General features: G+C 40.2%; 1 protein-coding gene and 1 long non-coding RNA gene across 4 annotated transcripts in view; both read left to right on the top strand.

The window, feature by feature from the left end:
* The window catches only part of dcdc2c (doublecortin domain containing 2C), a 59,081-nt gene that overhangs the window by 8,596 nt on the left and 33,010 nt on the right, over nucleotides 1-17,475 (top strand). For 2 of the 3 annotated variants that reach the window (XR_014772312.1, XM_084742952.1), the window contains exons 7-10: nucleotides 1,711-1,843; nucleotides 2,810-2,869; nucleotides 5,338-5,438; nucleotides 6,541-6,669. Coding sequence is in view for 2 of the 3 variants with exons in the window: in XM_084742952.1 (XP_084599078.1) it covers nucleotides 1,711-1,843; nucleotides 2,810-2,869; nucleotides 5,338-5,438; nucleotides 6,541-6,669 (423 nt within the window). In the remaining variant the exon portion in view is untranslated. The remainder of the gene's footprint in view (nucleotides 1-1,710; nucleotides 1,844-2,809; nucleotides 2,870-5,337; nucleotides 5,439-6,540; nucleotides 6,670-17,475) is intronic. The other variant, XM_084742953.1, reaches the window with a different exon arrangement.
* On the top strand, nucleotides 11,287-15,538 carry LOC146310796 (uncharacterized). Its single transcript, XR_014772313.1, has 2 exons — nucleotides 11,287-14,292; nucleotides 15,396-15,538. It is a non-coding gene; the product is annotated as an uncharacterized LOC146310796 (long non-coding RNA).

Raw genomic sequence — 17,475 nt, 5'->3', positions numbered from 1 at the left:
CTGAGGACCCGGCCCTGGGAGTGGCTCCTGCTGATACCACATCCAGTGTGGCTGCAGGCTGGTTGGTCCAATTGGTTGGGACCCCCTTTTTTTTCCCCCTGGCTATCATATCGCGGTGTCCTCTTGTTGACTCCTGTTCTCTGCCACTTGAGAGGGCCACAGATTACTTGCCGCTTGGTCCCCCTGAGCCCCCTTCACACTAACTCTAGCCTCTGTTTCTCTCTCTGGGGCCTCCTGATACACACAGTTGTCTGCTCCCACAGGACACGGTACTGTAGATATGTAATGTAGAACGAGAGACGAGATGACCTCAGCTTTTCCACTGCCGGTGTTTCCAGTTGTACTGTACTCTCCTGGCTCTGAGGCGCCCCTCGTCCTCTGCTTTCTCCTCCCTGAGTGAGACTGTCTTGATTTAAGTTTGTTGATTTAAATAAGATCTATTTACATTTCAACACCAAGCTGTAAACACGCAAAACAAGCTGTTCAATTTTTGATTGCCCAGATGGATTCTGATTCTGAACTTTATCGCGAAGTCATTACACATCACTCACAGACGAATCAAGGTTATGAAACTGAATTAACAGCTCACTGCTGCGACAGTGCCACTGCTCCCTTCGTCTTTGATCTCACATGGGTATGTGGACACTACGGCGCTGGAGTGTGAACTCTGTTTCAACTCCCCTCTGCTGGATACGCCAGGCAAACTTCACTCCCCTCTTCTTGTTGTTTTATTTTTCTCCCTCGGCCCACCAACGGCTGCAGAAATTCAAAAGAATATCAACAGACTTTGCCTCAGCATTAAAGAAAGCAAACAAGTGAAGAAACAACGCCGCTATTCCCCGGAGTCCATGTTAGTGAGCTTGCAAACACCATTGCCAGAAGTGTATTCTGGTGGAAGCCTGAGATCACTACACTATCCCCCGAGCCAGCCCAGGGATCCAGCCAGGCAGCTGCAGTGAGAGTGTGGAGCGTTGTAGCTGAAAAGAAACATTAAGTCTGCTCTCTCCTGCTCCCTGTGTCTGCGTCTCTCATTCTTTGTAAGGGAGACATACCTCACCTTGCTACCTACAGAGGGGATGAGGAGCCTGCGAGGAGAAAATTGCCTTTTGTGGAAGCATTAATTCAGATGTGTACCCTGCTGTCTGAACATCACTCTGAACTCTCCCCACTGCTCCTCTCTCCCTTTTCCTCTCCCACCATGCAACTAAAGTCCCAAGCCTCCTCTTTTTTCCCTCCCCTCTCCATCAATAACCTTCTGCTGTCTACTGCTGAAGAATAAGTTATTCCCTGCGACTCCCTCCCTTTCCCTTTAAGCTTGTTTGGATTTTCATTGTTTGATCTGGCTTGATAAATAAGACAAATGCAGTTAGAAATTCATGGCTGCCCCGTTTCATCAATAAATGATTAGTTTGCCACGCTCCCCAGTGATTGATAGGTTGTGCACGGGATGTATTGGAACCAGATGAATTCAATACAGTAGGAGTCGCGGGGGAGCTACAAAGCATATCAGCTCATGAAAAATTGAGGTCAATGGAAAATGTAAAAAAAAAAGAAAAAAGTTTTGCCCCAATGTGTTTTGCCTTTTTTTTTTCTTCTTCCTCTTTACAAAACAACAGGCAAAAAAAGTCGATGATGAATCACAGAGAAATCTGAGGAAATATGCCTTAATCTGCGCGCCTGATTCCCCCTCTCTTTTGTCTCTTCATGTAGTTTGCTCGTACAGGCTTTAGAGAGGACCTTGAGCACACAGCCAGGGGCCAGATGAAGAAACATGCAGCCAAGCAGGAGAGAACCAAACAACAGAGGCAGGTGTCCAGAAACACAGTTGTCCTCTCGACAGGGGGTAAGCAGAGCAATTCTATAGAAAAATCTTTCTCTCTTCAGCTCCTCCGTCCTCAAAGTGTTTTTTTTCCCCCTCTAACACCTCCATCCTCACCATGACGATATGAAGAAACCTGTTGGCTCTTGAAGACAAATTTATATGCATATGCACGTGTGGTTTGTGTGTACATCTGTGGGGCTACATTTGGGCACACATGTAGGTGTGCCCACTATATTGGACATTCCCATTGGCTACTTTTAGATGCACACAGTATTACATTTCTGCCCGTATTCTGAAAAAGACATATTTCTACTAAGCTGTTTACACTGTAAAAAAGAAAAAAATTGAAAATACAAAATATAAAGGCACCTTACTTAAATAGATTTTTGAGTTTTGAACCCAGCTCAAAGTCTTAAAACTACTACTAGGAGTTTTTAACTAACCAAGTAATAATGTTTTGTTGAGATAATGTACTTTTCTTTTTTAGACAAAGTTGAATATTTTGAGTTTTAGAAACCCATAAAACATTTTCAAAAATTGTATTTCAAAAATTGCATTTTGAAAATTGTTGTGCAAACTCTCTGAAGTGACATGGAATAATCCTTGGTAATTAATATTTTCAATCACAACCATTGAATTTTCCTAAACCTAAATAATGATAAATCAGGTTCACAGCTCCCTGTGAACATTTTTTGAAATACAAATTTTGGGGAGTATCAAAATCTTAAAGATTCAACTTGATCTAAAGAAAAATGTCTCAACAAAAGATTGTAGATCATTTCAAACCTTATGATTTTGATTTAAAACTTAAAAATCTAGTGAAGGCAGTTGCCCTGAAATTGAGTTTCTCAGCATTTTCTTTTCCAGTATACATGGCTAGTGAAAATGAATATTCCTCTGATATTCCTGTTTACACGTAGCCTTACATATTCCACTGGTGGCAGACTACCATGTCTTTCTCATTCATTTTTTCTCCCTTTTGAAAAGGTCTGCTTTGTGATATTGGTGCATACCTGTTGATGTCCAAGTCTTTCAAAATGTTTAAAAGTAGGTGTGTTTCTCCCTCTAACCAGAAATGTGGGCTTTCCTTTGTGCGAACATCTCTACCCCTGTCTTGTGACCTTTGTTTACAACACAAGGAGCTGACAGTGAATAGAACCGAGACGCGTTTTCTAAATTTGCTGTACATGTTATATGTCCAAAGAATGCTCCTGAACCAGAATAATGCCAGCGCATCTCACGTCTCAACTGGAACATGCTACATTCAGAAAATCCAAACTGAATATGCTGTTTACATGACCTGTATAAAATTCTGAATTTTTCCATATTCTGAATAATATTGTAATGTTAGTGTGCACGTACACGTAGCCATTGTATGTGTATTTAAGGAGATATGAGGTTGGTGTGTGTTACATTTGTTTGGCAGGTGAGGGAGCTCTCTTTGGATTCTCAACCTGTTCTTTTAAGTCCAAACAGAACACGGCTCCCTGCTCTTTTGAAAGAAGCACCAGTTCTTTTCTGTGAATATTAAACAGAACAAGACTTCAAACACCGTCAAGGCGGCTTTAATCATAGATGAATTCAATCAGGCCATTTTGTTGAATATGTATCCACAAAGCCTTGTTAACTGTGTGGGGGGGAAACAAAATGTTCAAATTTTCTCCCGATTTTCTCCTGGATTAAGTTATTAATCACTAATAATGTTGACACAAAATCATAAAAGTGAGAAAAGACTCTAAATTGATCTGTTTGAACACAGCAGCAGTTACACTGTTTAAAAGTGATACTCTGCTAATGTTTAGAATTAATACACAGTAATTGTATGTTTGCTTCCTCTGTCCAGTTATTCAGTAGTTGCTGTTTCATGGGTGTTTGTTTTACCATCTGTGCACAGTAATAAAACTAAACTAGAAAGACTCATTCTGACATGATATGGTAGTAAAGATTGGCTAATTGCCACAGCTTGAAACTTGTCATCCTTCATAATGTTGAAACTAAGATAGCTGACATTAAGATTTATGGGGATCTATTGGCAGAATATGACAAAAAAATTAAGAATCATTGTTTTTTCATTACCTTAGAATGAGATGGAGCAGGTCTGTTTTTACAGAGGCTGCCATGTTGCGCACCCATTTTTAAACTATGGATGTTGCAATACCAGAAATTTAGTAGTCTATACTAATACCAGTGAAACTCCTTAATTCTTAATACCCAGGAAAAAACAAAGTCAAACAATAATTACATGTATATCAACATGGACTCCTTTATTAAAGACATTTGAGCATTACAGAAAAGAACAGCTGCATTCAATAATAAATAAAAAGAAACAACTATTAAATGCTGTGGAACATAGTTGGCTACACAGCAGTGCCAGCTGTCTCAAACAAAAATAGTGGTTACATGTATTTTAGGATAAGGATAGCAAGAAGAACACAGGATGTGTGTGGATGAACTAATCTAGATGTCTGTCTTTGAGGTGCTTTGACTCGCTTGGAAGAGGAAGGGGAAGTGAGGGGTTTGCACAATTTGTAAGCTTACAGCTAGATCCCACTAAATTCTACGCACTAGTCCTTTAAAAAGTACTGATCTTTGACATTCTCTTATTGGGCCTATGATGATGCTGTGGCCAGACTGTCAGTTCCCTGGTCACTTGATCATACCTATAGTTTGGTTTCCTCCCACAAAGCTCATTATTAAATGTCCAAGCGTTTAAAAAAAGAAATTCACGAGTCTTCTTTGTTACTAAATCACCTCTTTGAACCCTTCATAGAGGACATAGCTCTGAGTAATGTTCACAGGCATCATCTGGTACATGATCAGAGCTGTTGGCACCACATTCCCTCCATCAGTTTGCCTTTTTCTAACTGAAGTAGGTCTAGAAAGAGATCCAAAAGTAATGCTTGAATGAAAAAGCATAATGAAAGTCTGTCTGTTTTGTAGCTGTATAATTGCCTCTGTGAGCGAAACCTATTACCCGCATACATTTTTCTATACATTGTTCCTTTGTTTTATGACTAATTAATCTACCATGCTTTGTTATTTATTATTTAAATGAAATTACTTAAGGGTATTGAAGTAGATTCAGGCTCAATAGTGTGTTTAATTATTCACATTCCAGCCTGTATCCGATCCACAGACAAAAAGGAGTTTGTTTACAGGGAAAAAGAATGTGATGTTGCTGTATATTATAAGCAATTCCCCACATGCATCAAGAGCAACCTGTCACTGTCAGGAACTAACCCTGGACTGAAAGTTCATGCTGGCTGGCCATATTTGTGGCAGGGCAACTGTGGCTTTCTGTGGCCCTTTCGTCTGCAGGACCACTCCAAATAAATAAATGGCTTGACAGCAACATTGATCTCTTGTGAAGTTGAACAGGAAAAGCAAAGGGAGAGGACGGGAGGGCAGTGAGGGATGGAGGGGTCTACAGAGAGTGAGAGGGAGAATGAGTGTGCAGAAGAATGAGACGGCAACTGCCAGCAGATGAGGTAATTGTGATTAATCACTTTTCTCAGAGGGCAGCGTGTTCAATGCACAAAACAAAAGGAGTGAGATGGCAGGAGCAGAGGAGGTGCAGGAAGACCCGCAGCTGATGGTGGACCTGCCAATTGATCAGGTAAAGCACGACCCCGTACAGCACTGCAGGCCGATGAGGTCTTTAGCATACAGTCTTTGAACAGCTCGGGCCTGTTTATCTGACAGGAAGTAAGCATTGATTCCAGTCTGAAAACACTATTATCAACATCACTTTAGATAAACAGAGGCTGCCTGAGCAGGTGCTGATTCAGTTTAACTTAAATATATGCTACTAATCTAGTAGTAGAGGTGGTCCTAAATTTGGAGTTTTGAGCGACCCAATATGTATAATATATATAATATTATACGTATTATGTAACAGTGGGGTTCCAGCCTCATTGATTTACAAAGTTATAGTCGCTTGGCTAATGTTAGGTAAGTGTTAGCTCACAAACCATTTTAATATTAGCCTTGACTTACTGTTCGTTGTGTTACTTCAAATGTCAAATAAAATTGGAAGTTGATACATCTTCATGTATAATTTTTGACCTACACTTTTGCAAACTGTAATTTGATTTTTGTTTGCCACTGTATAATTCTTGTTTAGGCTATGGCTTTGATGCTATTTCTTCAAACCTGCCAACAATTAATTTATCTTCTCCGTTCTCAGTTGTCCTGAATTTTCGTCATGATGAGTCTGATAGTGGCACCAAATATTATATTCCTTTTGTCAAGTCAAGTCCACACCTCTGTCTAGTAGTTTTTATAACTTTAGAACACATTGGTTAAGACAAACAGAAGTATAAAAGATGATGAACATCACAACCAGCTGTTTATGTTTGATGTAAAATATGTGGTTTAGATGGAAAAAGTGTTTGCAGCTATGAGGTAAAGGTAAACTTTACTGTTATTATACTATCATCTAGATTAATTTTCATTTTCATATTAATTCAATCATACAGTCATACTATAGACCTTCTTCCTGTTTCCCCCCCATTAATCATTACATTTCTGTGAGTTTTAGTTTCAGAAAGAATCAAGAATATACTTCTAGTACAGTATAACATGATTTTCTGTTCAGAATAAGGCCCACAAATGCTCAGTAGAACAAGTTACATAAATATATAAATATTTAGCAAAATCAATACAGCAGTACAGTACAGTGTAAGCCAAGGGGGATCTTGTTTTCTCCCTCCCTGCAGGTTGAGGCCAAGATAGTTGACGAGGAGTGCGAGGATGGGAGTTGTTGTGCGAGTCCCTGCAAGGCCTCCCTCCATGATTCAGACGGCTCGTGTGTGCAGAGGTCTTTGTCTGCAGGTTCTGGGAAGGATGTAAGTACCCTTATTATGAGTTCCATGTAGTTACTATTTCACGTTTAGTTCATTTTTACTTTATTATTATATCCAATTTTATCATTTGCTTTTGGATTAGGTCACAAAAAAACGGTCTAACCAGCAATTATGGTAATCACTATTTCCATAATTGCAAGAGCGTCACGTAGATCTGCTTGCAGCAACTATACTTTTATCTAATATGTGTGTGTAACCTTGTTTTTATGTCTCCATGGCTCTCTCCATGTTTTGTGTGCTGTGTATTTACCAGCACAACTTTTCTTCAGGGGCAAGGAGAGTCAGTGAAAGGCTCAGGGCACAGTACTGGTACTGCAGACACAGGATTACAGACACCTGAGCCCCATTTACCACTCTGTGTAGCTTACAGAGCTTAGCTGCAGCCACAGATACTGTATGGATCACAGCACCAAGCTTAGAAAATACATAGACACTGGTTTTCAGTAAAAAACATTAATTAAATCTACTAATTAGATTTTAATTTTTGTTTTAAAAATGGTTTTAAAATAAGTAAATCCAGATTTAAAATTAAGCAGAACTCTGTTTCACAATTAAAAGCTAATCTCAGTTAATTTAGTTCAAATTTATGATGTAAACCAAAATGAAACAGAGTTTAATTAATATGGAGATGCTAGTTCATCCAAATTAAAATAAATAAATACACAGTCACTTACATAGTAAATATAAAAAGAGGGGGGCTAACCTGACTAAAACAATCAAAATAAATATGATATTGCTTGCTAACTAGCTAGCTAGCTAAAAAGTCGATTAGCCTAGTTAAGCTACTTTATTTGCATAGGGACAATGTACATTAAGCAACACTGAAACCAATATAAGTGCACCCTGGTTAGCAAAAGGCTAGTTTTCATTGGCAGTCTCTTTGCCAGATGTTTATAGAAACCCTAGAATACTGAAAAGAATATTTTAAATTACAGTTTAAAGTTTTTGTTGCAATGGAATTACATTTAATCTGGGTTTAGAGTAAAAACTAAGATGGGGTTTAAAGAGATGTTTAGATTTAATAGTTCTTAATTGTAAGGTAGTTTTAAAGTTTGGTACAATATAATTTGAAGTTAAACCATGATGTAGTCATGTTTAAAAATTAATCTTTGTTGGTGCGACCCAGCCAGAATGTATTTGTGATTAGAGTGGAGCCCCATAACAGTATGTGGTTGTATTTGATGTCAGTCCTTTACTCTTGTTATTGTGTATGTTCACAGTGATGAAGTGGAACTGAGATGTGTGTACAGATGTTTCTGCATGGATCTGTGGTTCCTAGAAATTACACTCATTTAAATACACTTATTTTGCTCTAATAATCCTCGAGGGACAGCAATATGAAGCAGTGTAACTGTGATGAATGCACACAATAGTTGGGTGATATTACTATTCCAAGCAATTTCATTCAGCTTTGAAATGAGAAGATATTGAGTCTTATTTAAGCAATCAATAACCTTGAACATTTTGTTTTAATGAAAACTATAATTTCAAGCAGTGGCAATTACACCATGGGGGAATGTTTTGGTGTGGTGATGATTTTGCTGCCGTTTGCACTTTTGCAATAAAGATATTCTTATCGGGGTAATTATTGACTTCTGGGGGCCAGTTATGACCCTGGCTAAAGACCTCATCAATAGTCTAATTCATTACTTATCGCTTTTAGTCATACATGGATGTTGCTGATTCAGATTGGCTATGGATTGCCAGGGAAGACCATTAGATAATGGAAAATAATAATAATAATCATCTCTCGGACAGACTCAGCTACTTTTTGTTAATAACCATCTCACCAGGCAGGTTTTGTTAGCCAATGATGTCTGACATGAGGAGATAGGATGTTTTTGCTTCAAGCTCTCTAGTTGAGAACATCATGCTAGAACCCATTTAAAGGTATATGTTTTTGAAGGGGGCTTGTATAAGGTGTCTTATCTATAGATGGCGGTCGGCACACCCCCAGTTTGGAGAAGTAGCACAATTACCGGTTTGGGAAGCAATGTACTGCAGTAGATGGCTTTTCTGACTGGAAAATGCCATTATATAGGCAATTATATCGCTGTCTCCAACCCGACCTCCTTTTGCAAAAGTAACAGTAATTTTACCTTGCAGAGCATGGGGGTTGCTGGCCTACAGCTGCCTTGATGGGTTTATTTGTGCAATTGTGTGCAAATGATTGAGGCAGCAGTAAATCAGTAACTTCTGTGTTCCGCAAGGTAAAAATGTTTTTGCGAAGGGAGTCTGGTTTGCAGAGTGTTTAACGGCAGATTCCCATCAGAAAAGGCAGTCTGACAGAAAATTAAAGCAGTGAAAATATTCTAAATATTGTGGACACTTAAACTGCTACAGATTTTTTTTAGGAGGACCTCTTCCTTGGTAACTAAAATGCATTTTGCTGATAACTTTGTCCACATTAGAAGGTGACACGGGACTGGATCGTCACTCCTGTCCCATCCTTCTCCCACAGAAATACTTCTCCTTGCCTTGGTGTCTTGTTGTAGTATGCAGGAGAGAATAAAAAAGAATTTAAAAAAGGCAACAGAACAACTAGCACTATGCTCAAAATAAAGAAAATAGTGAGTATATGTGTGTGTCTGTTTTTATGATTCCCCTGTCTACGTACTCTCCCGTTGACCTCTTTTTCTGTCCAGTCCCAGTCTGATACTAAAATTGACAGGAATCCTAAAAAAAATGTCAGCCTCTTGTCCACAGCAGTGCATTGCTTAGCCTCCTTCACCTCCTGCTGTTTCTCCAAACTGGGACCATGCCAACCGCCATCTACATTTAGTAATACACTGAAAATCTGAACTACCCCTTTACGCAGGACTTCAGTTTACACCAGAATTGTCCAAATTGTAACTTATATAGCAACATTTGGCTTCGCAGCAATTTTGTTGTCTGTTCATTCATTATCAGACGTTCTGGCATATATTTCTAAAAGCTGTCATCAGACTGGAGATAATGATGCTGCAGGTGAGACTTTCTTGACTTAAAGTCTAACCATCATTCATGCAGACTCTCCTCTTTTCCCTTTGAGGCCAAACAGACTGTCGCTGCCACGTCGTCAGCAACCTCATCATTTAGCAGGCTGTGAATAATAATGAGGGATAACTGCACTGCTATGACTCATACTTTGAGCTGAGTTCGGACAGATTTCCTCCCACTCCTATGCTCACATGTGCTTGTGAAATGCCCCATGTATAGTCCACATATACGCGCACGTATATAGTAGATATTGATGACCAAATTCAATTACATGATTACATTTTCAGCCGAAGCTTTAAATGATTTATTGCATTGAATTTAAATAGTGAATACATTTACAGACAGTGCACCGGTGTGGCAGTTGTGTGCGTGCGATATTGACCTGTGTGGTCCAGGCCAAATAAAGAATAACGAGATTCAGCATCTCTGCCAAGTGGAGATGTCCGCTGGGAGTGAAGGCAGGCTATCTCAGAGGAAGAGAGCAGGATGATGGCGGGCTCGAGCCTGATGCACATTTATCAAAGCTTTTCTTATAATCACTTGACTGACTTTTGTTGGGCTTTCTGAAGGTTGGGTTTTCCTTTAGAGTGCACTCTGTTAAGGAGTTGATTGATTTCATGAGGAGGAGGGGGGCTCGCTGTCTGTGTTGTAGATGTCATACACGCTGAGGAAACGTGGACAAGGGTAGATTTGTACTCACTGCTGTGGTATTGTGTTTACAACTATCATTTGTTTTGATTTAACAATATTGGCTGATTTATCAACCAGTCAGCTAAGCATTTTTTCTTAATTAATATTGTTAGAAATGCCAATACGACTAGGGATGTTTGATCAATTGTCTTCCTCTTTGTAAGAATTTTGTGATAAAAAATCGAATCCATATTGACTGCCGCATTGATCCATCCCTTTCCTTTTCCAATGCAAGTCCATTTCATTTGTCTTTCCAGTTGTTTTTCCTATTCCCCGAAGCTTAGGTTAGCCATTTCAAAGGCCTTATTCTCCCCATGCAAGGTCAACTATAATCAACTCTAGACAATGTCACCGCCTTGCATTTCCACAGAGCTAGGCAGAGGAAGATGACTCCTCTGGGCTTTTAAGGACCTACTGCATTATACCATTCAATTACTGTTCATTAGACAGTGTACAGCCATTAATCAGACGGAGATGTTCTGCTAGTCCTCAGCAGGGACAATGAACTGGGGGAAATTTATTCCTGCTTCCTGTCTGCTCCGCTGTTTAGTGGTAAGGAGTGAGATGACACTTTGGAATGCACTGAAGCTTTCAGTACAAGAGAAACTGAACTGCGATTCTGCTCTCTGTATCTGTTTTCAAGTGAAGTCCTCCTCTCCAACGCGGCTCCGTCTTTGAATTTTAAGAAACTTCGGCTTTGTCAGAGATTTACTGCATATGTGGGAGAGTATTACGAATCTGATATATCACTAAAAGGGTAGTGAGCTGACAGATTTACCGATTAGAGCTGCATATGCATTGGATATGACTAGATGATGATATGAGAAACTGATTTATGTTTTCCAGGAGGCTAAAAAGAAGGAGGTGTGTTCCAGGCTTCGCAGGATACGGTCACGGGTGTCCCGCTTTTTCAAGGGTAGGTTCATCAAAGCATAAAGCCTGGTAGTAGTAGCTCACCGGTGGCAGAAGCGGCGGCGGCGGCCCCCGCGTTCCCCTCCGCAGCACCTTAATGCACCCATAAAGAGACCACTAATACACTCTGCATTACCAGTTCCTCCCTCACATCACATGTCACCGGATCCGCAACCACCTCTCAACATCTGGGAGAGCTTTACGCCATGCTTTATGGAGACCATCTGGTTGAGTGGGTTTTTTTGCCTCCCCAATCTCAGATGACTTATTTTAGCATTAAAGGCACCTGCACATCAAGGTGTGCCATGCTGAGAGGCTGGGATTATTCACCGCTCTTTATATTTCCCATGTCGTTTGTAATTTGGAAGCACTCAGACAGAATGAGAGGGATATATACCTTGTTACTGTGATTTTTTTTTTCCTCCATGACTTCGTATTCTAAGTAGAATTGCATGGTCTGACTTTTATTTGATTGATCGAGGGAAGAACACATCTGAAAAAACATACAAAATAAATGCTATACACATTTGATTATGGGGATAAAAAAAAAGATAACATAGTGTTAAAAAACAAACCAAAGCAATGATGCAAACTTCTCCTTTGTGTTGGGGGGAATGTGCCTTTCAGCCGGTTCAGGCAATTTCATTCTAATTGCTTACAAAACATAGGCTTTGGCAGCGAGGCCCATTCAGTGGTTTTTCCCAGCATCTTCAATTGTTCCTTGTGAAAATTCCAGAGATGGCTAAATGGGAACGGGGTGTGAATCCCTGCACGTGGTTATCACCGTCTGCCCTTCAATCTGAGCTTCGCCTTGTCAGTGTGACACTGGGAAAATCGCTGCATCCTGCGCTAACAGCAGGCCCCCTGCCTCGCTCACGTGTCATCTGACCACGCTATCATACACAATTACACATACATGTGCACACACTTATGTACAGAGAGAATCGTAAGAGACACAGCAAATGTTTGTCTCTTGCATGTGTGCATGATTCGTCCGTATATACATGTATTCTCTTTCAATTATCCTTATATTGATAGTACTAGAGGTCGAGATGCAGTCTTGTACTCTCTGGCTCTGATTTCCCTGCAGAATATCAATGGACACTGCAGGAGGACATTTGAAATAAATCACAGCACATTATTGCTTGCAGACTCCAGGCCCACGTACTCATTTTTCTGTCCCTATCACATTATATTGTTGTTGCTGTTTATGACTGGTTCTGCATCATTCATGCCTCATATTGCCCGGCTGTCACAGTGGATCTGCAGATGACACAGACGCAAAGCTTAACAGGAGACTCAGAGCCATAGTGGATGGAAGTGGGATGTGAAAGGAAATACAAGTGATCTCGAACAGAATCAAACCCAACCCGCCACCTGCTTTGCATCAAAATGTCAATATCTGAGCCAGTTTTTATCCTTGAAAGGATCAGCTGAGGCCTTTTTCTAAAAAGCAAATCTACCATCAAAGTATTTGCCCTGCCTCGTTCATATACTATTCCATCTTGACTTCCATGTATAATGGCAAAGAGATACTCCTGGGTTCAGTTTGACTGAGATTCTCCTTCAAAAGTTATTGGCACCATGTACAATGGCCTCATAATTTATGAGAACTGTTAGGGCCTCTGACAGAAGTTGTAAAGCATCTTGACTGATTGGGTAGATGTGAGATGTGTGCAGTCATGGCATATTGTCGCCTGTATGTGTGCGCGACATGCAGAGAGAGTTGCATGGCGTGCTCTGTCACAGATAAATTACTCCGCACAGTCAAATTAAGTTGTTGTAAATCACCCCGCGGACCCGAGAGTAGTCCTGAGTGACGACCTTTACGCCTATTTGACTTTAAGTCTTATTTATGTTAATCACATCTGTATTATACCGACAGTAAAACTGTGTCGGATCCGAAAAGGTCATTGTTTGGCAGTGCAGCGCGTGACAGGGACAGAAAAACACACTGGTTGTTGTTTATTACAAAAGTGTAGAGAGGAAGGTTTGACGATTGAATGTTTATATTTTATAGGGATAGTTCGGATTATTTGAAGTGGGATTGTGTGAAGTATTTATCTACAGTCAGTGTATTAATTCCAGTAGGTGTTTGTCCAATTAGAAGAAGCAGAGATGGACAACAGCAGGGACACTAAGCAATGAACCGCTGTGGACGGGGTCAGCAACAAAAGGTATTTTAGCCCCAGAGCTCAATGTAAAAAAATATCAATATCAGTTTAAGTGTACATTATATTTAGAATATTTTTACCACTTTACTTTACCATCAGACAGCATCTGGGTTTCTGATGGACAACGGCCATCATATAAATAAGACACAAAATGGGTCCGATCCAACATCAGTATAGAGACTCAATAGTGATGTCAAGCATTCATCAGATATCAGACTCATGTCAGCTTGTGTCTAATCAGATTAACTTTGGTGCATCTCTTAGCCAAATATTGCTTTGTACATGCCACTCAACTCTATGGGCAAAATCAGTAATTTTACCTCGCAGAACACGGGAGATGTACATCTCCTGCTGTCTCAATCTGTTAGTTTGTTTATTTATTGCGTTACTAGGGTGTTGAAAGTTTGGATTTACCAAAGTCACACAATAACACAAGCAAACAAATCGAGGCAGCAGTACACCAGCCACTCCTATGATCTGTCAAGTAAAATAACTGATTAAGCATATGGAGTTTGGTTGGTTATGAGATACCATACACTTCAAATGATATTGATGTTTTAGGCAGACTTTTAAGTGGCTAAAATACCATCTGTTGCTGAACCCTACCACAGCTCTCTCCACGTTGCTTAGCTTCTGTGCTGGGACTCCTCTCTGCTTCTCCAAACTGGGGGCATCCCAACCACCATCTACTGTAGTTAATACAATGACTATTCGTATGTACTTCACATATCTCCATGTGAAACAATCCAAATTATCCCCTTAACAATTTTCTTTTTATCTTGTCTCTTTTTACAGAACATTTATAAAATTAAAATCCACTGCTCTGACCTGCATGGTATTCATTTTAAAGGTATGTGCCATATAAATAGAATTAAATGAATCTCATTGATTCAACTTGTTACCTCAAATACATAAAACATAATGCAGAGTGTAGTACAGCTCCATATAGAGTGCAACATGGTTGGTCAACCATATGGGGATACAGCATGTTCCACGTTATTGTAACAAATTATAACAACTTGAGAACATTACAGATGCTCGGTGTGGATATTAAATGCTTGTGAAATCCCTCCACAAAGAGCTGCATAGTTACGACACTAAAGTAATCAAATGTTCTGTGGATGTTAGTCCAGCACAATACATCTCATGATACAGAATATATATCGGAGCTTTTATTCAGGCAAAGTGCAAATGATATCCCTTGGGGATGGCTTGCACTGAGGGAGAATGAGAGCCTTTGTTAACTACAGTAAAGTTGGATGAAAATGTATGCTTTTCTTCTCATTCATCATATACATGTCGTGAAAGGCCTTCAAAAGGCGGCAGCTCCCAACAGCAATAAGTTTCTCCTTCTTTTTCTTTTTTCTTTTTTTTTTTTTTGCATTTACATGGTGAAAAATAATAAGTTCCAAAGACCGCTGCGTGTCGAAAATCAGCCATTGTGATGTGAGAGAGGCGTCAGCGTGTGATCTCCCCTGCACTCGAGACGACAGGCTCTGTGAAGTGCACCACTGCCCAGTTACACATTAGCTTTGATTGCCAGTTTGTTCTGCGCGTAGCCCGTAGCTTTGAACTGCGTCTCGAGATGAAAGCCAACCTTGTCCGCAGTGTGTCCACTGTAGACCGCTGCTGTTGCTTATTTGCTTCAGGCACCATCAAGGGCTTCAGGACTATTTTTTTTTTCTCTTCTTCTATAGTTCTGTACCATGCTGGATTGAGCATTATGTATAATTTATCATACAATACATCCCGAGACAGCACCCTGTCTCGACTCCATTTTAATTTAATGCCTCTCCTTTCTTTCTGCATCTTGTGTTGAGTGTCGTCAATGTATGATACTGCTAAGGTATGTCTTTGTTGTGTCCAGCAGATAGACTTTGATATTAGTGGTTCCCATGGTGAGAGCATCACCACTCAGTGCTTTTCTTTCTCCCCTTCTCTTTTTCCTCTAAGAGGCAGAACTGTAGAATACAGACTGCTAAGGACCAGACGTCCTCCTTCTCTTCTGTCTCCAGAAGCCAGCTGCTCATGTATAAGATGAAACAGTGTTATAAACCAAATAAAAATGTCTTGCCTCTTGACAGCACCACCGTGAATATATGGCCTCTTATTTCAGTGAATATATTGCATAATTATGTATGGTTATGAATATTACATGGAGCCTCACACTGAGTGCATGGTAAGATGCCTAATTGCGGAGTTTAATTATTAAGAAGCAAAGGTCCTGAGCGGGTTTTGTGAGAAGCACTTTTGATAAATTATTTTTTGCAGTTTTCTGATGAATTATTTTGGGGGGGGCTTGTGTCTAATCAGCAGGCGTAGTGGACGGCGTAACTGCTCTTGAGAGAGACTTATCTTCCCACGGAGAGGAATTACTATGCTGATTAAATCCACTGAAATCAACTAATAACTTAATGATATTGGAGTGGATCAAAAGAATGAATCACTGCCTCTCATAGTGGCGGCTGTGAAGAACACAAGGGCACAGTGATGGGTAGAATGAGGGCTGTTGCCGTTGACCTCGGGGCACAGCTTTATGTTTGAGGGAGAGAAACGCAGACCGAAGAGCGTGTGATGGTATGTACTAAAGCAAACCAAAGCACCTCATATTAAACACAGTGCAGTACTGCTTTACTTTATACTTCATATAAAGCACTTCAAGGAAAATGTCCAGAGAGGCCGACTAAACAAGGAATAATAAACTAGATCTCCCTCAAGTACTGCCAAATCCACTAGACACAGCTGCTTGTGTAACTACAGTACTATTGCTTCTCTTCCTCTCCAGCATGTATGATAACTGAGGCGCCCACACAAAAATATTCCTCCACAGTTATGTATTCAGTTCAAGTGCACTTAGTATGGAGGAAAAGTTTAAGGCTTGACCTCGGTTTTGCGCCGAAAAGAAATTTGCAAATGAATAAAACAGGCTTTTCTCTGCATGTTGCTTCAAATATAGAACTGGCACACATGATGTATTCTTCCATAAAAGCTAATGGCTGTAATGCAGACAATAAGAACCATTGACCCACTTAATCGCAGTTCTATGTCACGCTGTCACTGCGCGAAGTTAGCTCACCACAACTGCAGGATCAAACGCAGGGTAATAGCCAGGCTGCCTCCATTCCCCTGCTGCAAAATGCATGTCGGTCTGGCACTTATGAAACGCAGTCAAGCTGATTTTTTTGCGGGCCAGCACAAATATGTGAATAATTGATTGATATTGATGTGAGGATCACCTTGGTGGTATCCAGTAGTTGTTTGGCTTAGAAGTGTCCCGCGGAGGAAGCCAGGGGTCCGGCCATCTGTCAATAACACGTCAGTCAGTCTCACATGGCGGGCACTCTGACCAGCTCAGACGCTTCAGTAAGCAGCTAAACAATTGTTCTCAACGTAGTGTTAAATCAGCTGTTCAACTCTGAAAGGAAGCTTGAAGCTTAAAGTGTTGCAGGTCTGCTTCACAAAGTTGTCTGGAAAGAATGGGCAGAACACTGACTCTGTGCTCTTGCTGTGATATAATTGCAGTGATTATAAATGATGGATTATAGTGGGGAGTGCAGCTTACTCTGTGGCACTCAAAATGAAAGCTGATGCATAATATATACATACTGTAGTACACATTTCCTTTTTAACCTTTACCCAGATAAATTAACTACAAACACCTCTTTACAGCATACATATGGAAAAAGTGCTAGATGTATCACAAGCTATCAAGAGACAAAGTCTCTCCCTTTGGACCTTACTTCAGAAAAAAAAATGAACAGTGGTCAATGGCGAGAGTTAAATAATTTTTTGTTCCCAAAATCACGAATTAAACATATCATGTTTAATCAGTTTAAAAGACAATTTCACAAGACAAGAATGTTGCAATTTGTGGTGGGTTTGTCGTAGTTTAGTTTTGCATGAAACTGCTCAGAGAACTACAACTACTCAAGTCTCCCTCCAGTATACATCGCTGTCCCTTGTAATGTTATCTCACCTGAAGTGACTTACAAAATGTCTCCAGGAAGCAAGGGAACGCGTAAGACCCATTGCT

This window comes from Lutjanus erythropterus, chromosome 18, assembly GCF_056507025.1.
Source record: "Lutjanus erythropterus isolate fLutEry1 chromosome 18, fLutEry1.hap2, whole genome shotgun sequence".
Classification (NCBI taxonomy): Eukaryota; Metazoa; Chordata; class Actinopteri; order Lutjaniformes; family Lutjanidae; genus Lutjanus; species Lutjanus erythropterus.
Note: the sequence above shows the minus strand (reverse complement) of the source record. Positions and strands in the feature narration are given on the sequence as shown.